Below are 11,576 nucleotides of genomic sequence, written 5' to 3'. Positions count from 1 at the left end.
TGGATTTACTTTCCAATTTCTATCAGTGAATGTTTTTTGTTTTGCCATTTACTAGAATGATGACCTTGGGCAAATTACTCATTTTGGACGGTGACAGCACCTACCTCACAGGGCTGCTGTGACGACTAAGTGGATATGTGCTCAGTGACCATTAGTGTGATTATCTTGTGGGGACAGGAACTGGTCTAACAAATTCAATGGCTATGTCCTCCGTGCCCAAAATAGAGCTCACTATATAGGCAATGCTCAGATTGTTGCAGGAAGCCCTGAAGAGTATGTGGAAAATCCCTCCTCCAGATTTTGCTAGAATGTGCTATCTTCTCTTGTTCTAAGATCACCAAGGGTATGGTGCCAAGGCCATTGGTATCCTGCCCACTGATCTGCAGGAGCAGCTCTTCAGCCCCTGGCCTTGCTGCCTCAGTGAAAACATTCACTAGTGACCAGTTCTGTCTGTGTCTTCCATGTTCTGGAGGCTCCTAGAGGGTAGAGACCATGTATCTTTTGCACACTATTGTATGCCCAGGTGCTGAGCATGGGGCTTGGCACATCTGAAGTCCAAAGAGGAGCAGCTGTGGACTTGACTAGCAGTGTCTGGGACCTCCCCGGCTTTGGCTGCCCTGTGCATGCTGTGCTGCCCACAGCGCTGGAGCCTTCACCCCTATCAGTGAAGTTGCCACCACTCCTGACACCACAAATGCAGACCCCCTTGTTCAGAATCCAAGCTCTGTTTCCTGTCCTCAGCCTTTGGGATTAAACTCCAAACATTTCCAGTTCCTGTCGAGAGTCCTCTCTTCCTAAGCCCAGAGCCCCTGTGAAGCCACAAGTCCCGCTTCCATACTCCATGGCCCTTTGCTCCCACATCTGTTTTGGAGGGACCCAAGGATCTTCTGAATAAGCAGCTCAGGGACTCAGCAGGGCTGTAGGGCATTAGAATCAGTACATTACCACATCCTGGGATCTGTGTTTGGTGGGGAATGGTTTGGCCTGCACCCAAGGAGGGAAAGGAAAGCCAAAAGTACCAGGATATTCCACTTCCCTCCACAGGTGACCTCTCCCCAGAAAGGGAAGAAAGGCAGAGCAGTCAGGCCAGTGGGGCCTTCACAGCCCTCTGCAAGAGGGGACTGGCCAACAGGAAGGCCCCTATTTGGTGCTCAGTGGCCTGAACCCCCGGGGGCATTGACTCAGAAGGCTACTTGGATCCTTTGAAGAATGACTCTGCACACACTTTTATAATCAGAAACTTGCAGTTTATTTTGAATAAACCACTCAAGGTTGAGCAGATGACATCACCTCAACTTTTTCTTTGAAGAAAACAAAGATACATGGTAAATTCATGAAAACACTGTGCCTTCCTTTGCAGGGCAGAAAAATTCTGCCTGACCTTTTCTATCTTCCTGATGTTAACAAGAGACAGCCACTTGAGGCACGAAAGAAAGCTCTCTGCAGATCAAGGGCTGCAGGCTGCAGTCTGGGCACAGAACCTCCTGCAGCTCCAGTGGTTGGGGCCACAGCTGGATGCAAATGCACTATGTGGTAGCTGTGCAGTCCAAAAAATGCCCAGGGTGCCGAGGGTGTGACTTAAGGTGCAGAGCTGCAACTCAGCTCCTGCCGCTGCCATGGCGGTGACACAGAAAGGACTCAATGCAGAGGTAAAAGCTCCAGACACCAGGATCTTCCATGGGCCAATGCAACAGTCACACCTCACCCCTAGGTCCCGCAGCAGGCACTCTTCTCCTTCAGTTAGCTCAGCACTGTTCAACTCTGGGTTCATCTGCTATACTCCTAACTTGTCCTACCGCTCCACCCCGTGGTCCTTTCCTTGCAGGAGATGACAGGAAGAGGCAAAATCTGATTGGGGAGAAAGGGAGCCTGCAGCCGACTATGTACCCCATGACTCCAAGAGTTACAGCTGTCCTCTGCCTTCAAGAGTGATTCAGTTTACAGCTTACATGGTACCTGGGAAATTACCGACTGAGGTGAAAATGTTTGAATATCAAAGAATTTCCAACACAATATTTATTCACAGATCTCCTAAGCAACTCTTCCAGGAGGTCAAGGAGGCCCTATCGAGTATGGACAACTCTGCCGGCCTCAGAGTGGAGGCACTGAAAAAAGCCACAGAAACCCCAGGAATCACAGATGTAACTTCTGAAAGGCCCACAGGACCAGGTTCAGGACAGGTAGGACACCATGCAAACCACTTGTTCCTCTGCACTGTGAAAAAGCTGGCTTTTTTCCCTGGCCCGCCCCTTGTGGTACAGGAGCTGGGACCACAAATCAAGAACCGTGCTGGCCTCAGACTCCCAGACCCTAGAGGTGCTGTCCTCCAATAGCTGAAACCAGGCAAGGGGGAGCGCAACCAACCCCTAGAGTGGGTAATGGAGACATACACTCCAGGTTAACATGAAAACAATTTGTGCAAACAAGGTCCCTGAGCCAGGCAGACCAGAGTCCGTCCTTGGGAGGATCATGCTGAACTCTGACCCTAACGTTCACCAGAGGAAAGTGTAGCAGGACAGTGTCAGGTATGGCTGTGTGTGAACCTGGTCAGAGTCACACCACGGGAACACTGGCACAAAAGAAGGAACCAAGGTAAAACAAATTTATTTGGGGGAACAATCCCCTTTAAAAGTGGATCTCTATCTTTAGAAAACAAAAGAAAACTGTGCTGAACTCACATCCCCTGGTCTGGAGGGCCACAAGCCCACCTACGTGTTCTGCTGTGGGCTCTGGCCTGAGTAGCCAGACCCAGGTAAAGCTCACTTTCAAGAATTAAGATGAGTCCACAGACACACAGTGCCATCAGACAGGATGACACCCCATGGCAAGACTCCGTTCTGTATTGTCTCCTCACTGCCAACGTAAGGCAGTGCACCTGACCACAAAAGGGTCTACAAGGACCAGACAGGAGGCACGATGTGATTCCCTGCGCTCCATGCCTATAACTCAGGCCAACTTAATTTCCCACCATCTGCCACCCATGCTCTTCCCTTGGGACTCTAGCTGTGGCCAAACACATATGAATCTGGCAAGCAAAGACCACCGGGGCCCTCTTGCAGTAGAGATTCTGAGGCAAGGTGAGCGGGCAGCATATGTTACATTCTAAGTAAAATAGCTAGAGGTTAAAACACTCCAATGCCAATTTATTTTTAAAAAGGGTTCTGTGTAATTCTATGGTTTGTTTGCCCCCTCTTTTTTGTATAATTGTACAACCTTTGAAAATTATAAGTTGTAATGATCTAATCCTATTAATAGTCATTCAAAAAAAAACTTTCCCTCCCTCCCAACAACCATCCAGGGGGAATTAAAGGTCCTGAGAAGAGGCCAATTCAACATGGCCTCTACCCTGGGAAAAACAAAAAGCAAAAGATGAGGGAAAAAAAAAAAAACAGAAATCGACTAAGAGGTGTGTGGCCAGTGTCTCTCAGGAGTGGGGCCCTGGCTGTTGCCTGGGGTTGTGAAAGGCAGAGCCTGCAGCATGCAGTACAGCAGCCGGGAGACCTCGCAGCCACATCTTCCTCACTCTGGCACGTCCATGTCCCAACCTAGGTGTCATGGAAATCCTTCAGCAGGGTTCTCCTCCGCTGCTCTGCTATGTGCATCTGGTTCTCTAAGTCCTGCACCAAGGAAGCAAGATAGGTGCTTGCATGGCCCAGTCCCATGAGCAGGGAGCAGCTAAGGCCACCCCACCCCTGCCCCCCCTGCCACGGACTCCAAGAAGTCAAAAGCACTGACCTTCCCACCCTTCTCAGCAGCAGCCTCCAGTCTACATGCCAGCTACCATGTTACCTATTACCACACCAGCCCTCCCTTGCCTGCCAGAGGATCCAAGAGGACAGCACTTACCCCTCTGTCATAGCTGTCTGCACGCTCCACCTTCCATGACAGGTTTTCGATCTCAGCCTCCAGCTGAGCCTGCTGGTATTCAAACTGTATGGGTAGAGCAGGAGGGTCAAAAGGAGAAGGGGCTGTAGCCGGGGCAGGGCCTGCAGATGGGAGGGGCAGATGCAGCACCTCAGGCTCGCATGAGCTATAGACAACCGTGTCTCTGATACTGTCCTCAGAGAGCAGTGCTACTTCCTGTACCCAGAGCCAGAATCCAATCAAAAGGCTACCTATGGGGCTTCCCTGGTGGCACAGTGGTTGAGAGTCCGCCTGCCGATGCAGAGGACACAGGTTCGTGACCCGGTCTGGGAAGATTCCACATGCTGCGGAGCGGCTGGGCCCGTGAGCCGTGGCCGCTGAGCCTGCGTGTCCGGAGCCTGTGCTCCGCAGCGGGAGAGACCACAACAGTGAGAGGCCCGCGGACCGCAAAAAAAAAAAAAAAAAAAAGGCTACCTATGGAGTAAAGCCATGTGGCAAGGCCACACTCACCCTCCACCCCCAAAGAAAAGGGAAGAACTTAAGCCACTGAAGAGAATGCTCCCAACATACAGCGAAATGGATGCTACAAGAACAAGTCAAAGTGGATATTCACAGACACTGTATTCACTGAACACTGCATTTTTTCAGCCCTTCTGAAAATCAAGAGTCTTAAAAATTTTCAAACCATTTGACTTAGTAATTATATACCCACTGCACAAATCAGTTGCACAAAGAGGTTTCCCAATGTCTTATTTATGATAGTGAAAAACAGAAACAATAAATGCCCCAAATGTTGGTACAACCATATACTGGAACATTTATGCAACTATTACAAAATGGCATTTTCCAGCCGGGTAAATAACAACAGCTGCAAAAACAATTAGTTGTAACAAAAAAATGTTATATATATAACCTTGATTATAGAAATAATATTAATTTTAAAAGGCTGGAAAACACTAACAGCAGTCCTTTCTTTCTGGTGGGATGATAAATGATGTAAATGTTTTTCTAAGTTTTTCAACATTTAAACAATAAGTGTGAATTACTTTATAATTGGGGGGAAACAACCCAACATCTAAGATGAAAATTAAACCAAGATGCAAACAAAGTCCACTATATTTAGGAACATGCAAGCTGCATATCCTCCCAAAGCATGGGCACTGGCTCCCAAGTGGCAACAGACATTTTCAGCCAGTCACCCCAAAAATATAGTTGTTCACTGGCTTCAGTATATCTGCCTTCCTATTACACAAAATACCAGCACCTGAGATCTACTTTGGAAATGCCTAGGGGAGAAATAAAATTTTACAATTGCCAGTTTTGATTTTGCCCTCCCAATAACCAGGCATCTGGTCCTTGCTCTCCTGCAAAGTGCAGGTAGAGAAGGGCAGCTCTGAAGCTAAGAGAGCAGAGAAGAAGAATCGCTTTGCCTTACCAGCTTCTTCCTGGGTCCAGACTCCATGTAGTATGCATATGGGTACGTGTACTGCAGGGTGTATCGACACTGCAACAGAGAAGAGAAGGGACCTGTATCTATGACCCTAACTACATGGATCTCAGGTGGCTTTTACAATTCTACCCCACCATGCAAATTAGCCTGGCTCAACGGGTATGGGCCTGAAAGAAATAAGGCCAAGGCAAATAAAAGATGAATTGGGGGACAACATGGCAAAAACTGAAACAAAAATGGTCACAGAACACCCACAGTTCCTTTTCCACACTGTGATTTATTACCAGCAGCTGCCTCAACGGCTCTTCCCTCTTGAGTCGGACATCAGAGTCCACACATCTATCTCAATACTTGTCCAAAGACAATCTCTTATTTTCCTTTGAGTGATGCATGGATGGGACAAAAGAAGAAAAGGGCTCTAGTTTTCCCTGCAGTTCTTTCCCTGCAGGCCAAGGCACTGGAATACTCTTCTTAAAATCCCCTGGACATCCACAGAGGGCTGGGTCCTCAGTGGGCACAGCCCAGCAAAATGTGGACCCATAAGCAGGAGCATGCAGGACTGCACAGGGTGCTGAGCCCCCTGCCCCCTACAGTGCCTCCCACCCTCAGAGGTCTGGGCCTGACAGGGCTGGAAGAGTGAGGGGGTACAAACCTTGGCCAAAAGCTTGGCAGCATTCTGTAGGTACTGCCAGTCGATCCACGTCCCCAGATTATTCATGACCCTCTCCTGAATCTTCTCGTGAATCCGCTGGTATGTCTGTGCCTCCAGCTGCAAGCTCTTGTTGTGGTTCTCCCACTACAGGGTTCAGAGGAGGGAGAAAGCTGCAGGAGTCCCAGGAAGGTGGAGATCCAAAAGGAGTTCAGAATGGCCACAGCCTCATCTAGCTGATGGGGACTGTGTGTCCTTGGGATTGCAAGAGGGGGGCTTCCTCAGTCCACACTACCAACCCTGTCCAGAGCAGCTGCCTGCCTGCCAGATCACTCTACCCCCCTGCGGCAATAGGACTCGAGCCCTGAGGATGAAGCAAAGCTAGGTAACTACAGGTCTCTTGTGCTTAGAAACCAAATGTCCCATGCTCTGTGGGCTTCTGAAGGGTCTTCCTGGGATGAACTGCCCTCTGAATCTGACTATTAAGATGGCACTGGATTAGGGGGAGGGGCAAGATAGGGGTAGGAGATTAAGAGATACAAACTACTATGTGTAAAATAAGCTACAAGGATATACTGTACAGCACAGGGAATATAACCAACATTTTATAATAACTATAAATGGAGTATAACCCTTAAAAATTATGAATCACTATGTTGTACACCTGAAAATTATATAATACTGTCAGTCAGTTATACCTCAATTAAAAACAAACAACAAACATGGCACTGGATGGAAAAGACTGTCTGATGATCCTTCATTATCCTCCAACTCATCATTCAAACAAGGTCAGCAGGTCCTTCCTTGTTAGCTGTGGCCGCCCTGTGGAGCCTGAAAGCCATATCTATGGAGGCACCACACAGGCCACTGCAGGAGTTCCACTTCCTGACTTCTGTGTGAGCATGCTGGCTGTGGCTACCAGTCACTGGGAATTTCACCCAGCAGGACAAATGGAAGAAGCCCACCCTCCAGGCTTCTGGATGCCTACCCTCTCAAAGTAGAACAAGTACTTCTTGAGGGCCTCCCTGGCCTGGGCTTGCTGGCTCTGATTGACAATGTCAGGGTTCTCCTTGTACCGACTGCACTCATAGTACTCGCTGCCGTGGGTCTTCCAATCTCCTAGACACATCCAGCAGAAGTCTACACAGAATAGAGAAAGAAGTATTTACACACACGAGACAAGCCCACATTCCTCCAAAGTCATAGGCAAAGCAGGAAAACAGACAGATCCTGCTCTGGGTGGGGGGTGGGGGGGTCACCTATCCAGAACTCTCCAAGGGTGCCTCTTTACAGAGGGAATGTATACCACTCATCCCTGTCACATTCCACTGTCCCTGTAAGCCTGTCCTTGCTGATGTGAACAACAGCCTACGGATAGTCTCAGTTTCATGAACACATATGCTTTGTGCCGTTTAATCCAACACAAGCAGATGCTGACTGTACAAGGCCACTGGTCTGCTGTGCCAATGCCTCTGTGACAAGCAGAAACTTGTCCAACTGAAGCCCACCTGGTCATTCAGAAAACACATGTGCCCTCCTGACTATGTCCCACTCTCAACACCTGTCCTAGGTGTTGTACATGAAACTGGAAAGAAAGACTTTTCCCCCTTTTCTTCTGTCTTAAACAGCACATTTTTATGGGAATTCCCTGGCGGTCCACTGGTTAGGACTCGGTGCTTTCACTGCCGTGGCCCAGGTTCAATCCCAGGTGGGGGATCTAAGATCCCACAAGCCACACAGTGAGGCCAAAAAAAAGAAAAAGCACATTTTCATAAAACCCACCCAATAGTGCATACCCAGAATTATGACTCTGTTTCCATACTGAGGAAGCAAAGAGGGAAAAATAAATATCCTCTACGGATGCTATACATCTGAACAATTATTGTGGCTTAATGGAGAGGGGCCAACCACAGTTCTATGTTCTGTCTCTGCCAGAGACCCCGACAGTGGTAAACCCTGTTTCCCAGGAATCACTCCATAAGTTGGCTCACTGACTTCCCAAAAGGGACTTCTGTAAAATCTGGAGAAGCTAAAGCTAAAGCCAAATCAAGAGACCCAGAGGTCGTTCACTTCTCTTCTCCTAGGAGGCCTTCATTGAACAGTGGCAATATTGCTTTCTCCTCAGTCAGCTAGGTTGTGTTTGCTACTGTTTTAAATACTACTACATTGCTTAGGGTTGCCTGTACAGGTAGTAAAACTATACAGCAATGTGAGGGATGGAAGTTAACTCTGGGCAGTAAGGGATGGGGAGACTATGACTGAGGAGGGACACACAGAGGACTTCCTCAGTACTAAGAATGTGGTGGGTACTCGCGTGTTCACTTTGTCATTTCTCTTTAAACTGTATGTATGTCTTGTGCACTGTTCTAAGTGGATCATGTATGTCTCTCTCATTCAAACATGCAGAAAAGCTAGGGTGCGATATCACTGAGGAAATATGCCACTACCCTCGGCCTATCTTCACTCTACACTTCAGGGTCACCACTCCAGTCTAAAACCTTGCCTCGTCTACTCTGATTACAGTGTGCTCCTGGGAGAACACAGGAATAGCATAAGTCAGGCTCTTACAAAGAGAAACTCTCATGGCCTCCTGGTTGGCATCTAAGCAGCTGTGTAAGAAACCTATCTAGACATATTTTCTACCCAAAGGAATTTTATTTCTTTACTTGATCTGGCAGGAAAGGAAAGCAAAACCAACAGGTTCTATGTAACCTACAACTGATAGATGACGGAGGCCTGGAAGGCCAAAACCCCCTCTGAAAACTTTATAAAACCTCAGAGGAGACTTCCCTGGTGGCACAGTGGTTAAGAATCCGCCTGCCAACGCAGGGGGACACGGGTTCGAGCCCTGGTCCAGGAAGTTCCCACATGCCATGGAGCCACTAAGTCCGTGCACCACAACTACTGAGCCTGAGCTCTAGAGCCCGCGAGCCACAACTACTGAGGCCTGTACGCCTAGAGGCCGTGCTCCACAACAGGAGAAGCCACTGTAATGAGAAGCCCATGCACCGCAACAAAGAGTAGCCCCCACTTGCCACAACTAGAGAAAGCACACGCACAGCAACAAAGACCCAACGCAGCCAAAAATAAATAAGTAAATAAATTTATATATATATATTAAAAAAAAACCTCAATGGAAAACTATTATTTTACTGCCTCCAGTAAAACCATGTACAGCCTGCTTAAAAGGTATCTGTAAGGCAGCCCAGATAAGCCCCATGCTACTTACCTGCCTTGGCAAAAATAAAAAGAACACACTAAAACCTTCTTCTTGGATGACTGAGGATTCACGAGGGTCTAATAGTCACCCCAAACTTGACTTCTGACTACATGCGTCAGCGAGACGGCAGTGGGATTATAAAAGGGACCGAAAAATAATAAATCAATAAATGCTTTAATCTGGTTATCATGACTATAAGTGACTGAGGCTGCCCTCTGTTTTATCACTTCACCACAAAAGCACTCACTAAATAAGCAGTGGAGACCCGTGCACAAGAAACAGAGACTGTGCCACTGGGCCTTGTACATCAAGCCTGGGACTCACCGTGTTTACACTTGGAGCATTGCTGTCAGAGGGAAACAGAAGAGAACATGTTAAGAGCACGCTGACCAAAGGTTCCATGTCACATAAGCAAAACGTACAGGCATCTGCTCACCATGTGATTGCAGCCTCCATTCTTCTCAATGCAGATGTTGCACTTGGGACACTGAGGAGACAGAAGGGTGCCATTAGGCTCACGCACCATCAGGCCGGTTCTAAGACAAATTACACAAAGCTCCCGGCACCCGTGCCCAGTAGCTCATCGTGCGAGCACTTCTGGGGAGGAGCATCTCACTTAAATGTGGCGGGTCGCTGAGGCTGGAACAGCAATTCAAGGAAATGAGGTCAGCATGTTTGGCTCTGAAACACTCCAAGCACCATCTGTCCCTGCCACGAGGCCGCTCAGATTAAGCACAAGCTGAGTCAGTAGAGAGCTTGCCTGCTTGGGAGGAACGCCAAAGCAGCGTAAAAGCTGCCACACTGGACTAAGTCCTCATCAGCTTGCCTGAACTTCTGCTTCCAGGAGAGGCCAAGGAAATAACCTCTAAAGCTCGCTCTCATTTGAGAGATGCCAGCAACCCCAGGCAGCAATGCAGAGATCAGTCTGATGCTGTGCTCTTCCATCGCCACGAAAAGGACTATGCTTAATGATGTCATGGTCACAGCTGTGCTTGTGGGTGCATCAACTCAGCGTGTGACTGGCACAGGGTACATCCTTGAGTGCTGAGTCGTGCAGAACTCAAGGGGCTACAGGCCATGCTTTCCCATGGGAAGTTTCCAGAATGAGAATTGGGCAGGCTTGGGCTTGCATTAGAGTTCTGCTATTTATTGTGTGGCTATCAACTACCTCCCTCCCAGAGCTGTTAAAGCTTGGGAAACATTCAATAAAACCTAGTCTTCTTCTAATTAGTTTTCCTAAGGGTCAAACTTCTCCAAGCATTTCAGCAATTTATTAAAATAAATGCACTCGGTGCATACCATGATAAATTGCTACAAACTCTGCCAGGTCTGGGCAGCCTCCATCAAGAGCCCTGAGGCCCTGATCAAGAGCCTCCATCAAGAGCCCTGTTCTGCTCTCAGACGGTACATCTCCTGGGCAAGGCCCTGGGTAGCACTAAGGAGGGCAGATCCATGACAGGTAAGATACAGTCCTTACGTCTTTAGTGTGAGCACTAATGTAGTTGGCTGTTTCAGAGTCGTCTGCACACTTCGTGAGCCATTTCCGAATTGTGGCGCAGTCTGTGGGGGCGTGATACATCTGACGACACTTGAAACTTAAAACCAGAAAAGATAATTGTTAGGTCAGATCCTGTGTTCTTCATTTTCCTTCTGTCCAAGCCAACAGATCCTGAATTAGAGCTTTTCAAAGAGGTAACGTCGCCTATCAAGGCATCTGAGACCTTTTCTCACCCAGGATTATACTGAAGTACTGTGTGAATTTCTCTCAATAAACCCAAATGAAATGTTTGTTTCAAATATCTTATGTGGTGTCAATCCTTCCTGACAGGATATCAAATTCAGAATTCAGCTTCCCAAAGGGCATGGGGATGCATTCTAAGATATCTCAACTCAGGCCCAAGGCAGGAATGAGATCCAGTTCTGGGAGCCTTGGCTTATCTCCAAGTCAGATGTGCACACAGGATGCACAATGCCAGCACTTGTGCAATCTGTAGGGGGCATGATACATCTGACAATGCTTGAAACTTAAAATCAGAAAAGAAAAACACTCCAACATTCATCAGGCCAGGCTCCCATGTTTTTAATTTCCCTTTTGTCCAAGCCAACACAACGTTATGGATAAAGGCTCTCAGGCAGGTAGCCTAACACATGTCCCAGGGAAAAGAAGTTCATAATGCAGGACACAAAGGATGGAAAGCAACCACATTAGTGGTTCTTAACCTTTGGTGAATCACAGACTCCCTCAACAACATCTTGAGAGGCAGGCACATATGCACATATACCACATTTTCTACGTACTTTCTCTGAAGCCCCACCATGAATTTTCCAGGGAGGCATGAATTGGGGACAGGTCTGGACCTAAATTATGGCTCTGCCATTACCTTGCACCTCAA

The 11,576-nt window shown here is 47.9% G+C and overlaps 1 protein-coding gene across 1 annotated transcript in view; it reads right to left on the bottom strand.

Annotated features, from left to right (window-relative positions):
- Positions 1–1,231: 1,231 nt before the first annotated feature.
- Positions 1,232–11,576, bottom strand: part of ARIH2 (ariadne RBR E3 ubiquitin protein ligase 2) — a 46,582-nt gene continuing 36,237 nt past the window's right edge. The window contains 8 exon segments of the mRNA XM_082663062.1: positions 1,232–3,617; positions 3,847–3,930; positions 5,300–5,368; positions 5,967–6,110; positions 6,952–7,103; positions 9,508–9,529; positions 9,620–9,670; positions 10,661–10,778. Coding sequence (XP_082519188.1) covers positions 3,546–3,617; positions 3,847–3,930; positions 5,300–5,368; positions 5,967–6,110; positions 6,952–7,103; positions 9,508–9,529; positions 9,620–9,670; positions 10,661–10,778 — 712 coding nt within the window. The 3' untranslated portion in view covers positions 1,232–3,545.

This window comes from Grampus griseus, assembly GCF_964374135.1.
Source record: "Grampus griseus genome assembly, chromosome: 10".
Classification (NCBI taxonomy): domain Eukaryota; kingdom Metazoa; phylum Chordata; class Mammalia; order Artiodactyla; family Delphinidae; genus Grampus; species Grampus griseus.
Note: the sequence above shows the minus strand (reverse complement) of the source record. Positions and strands in the feature narration are given on the sequence as shown.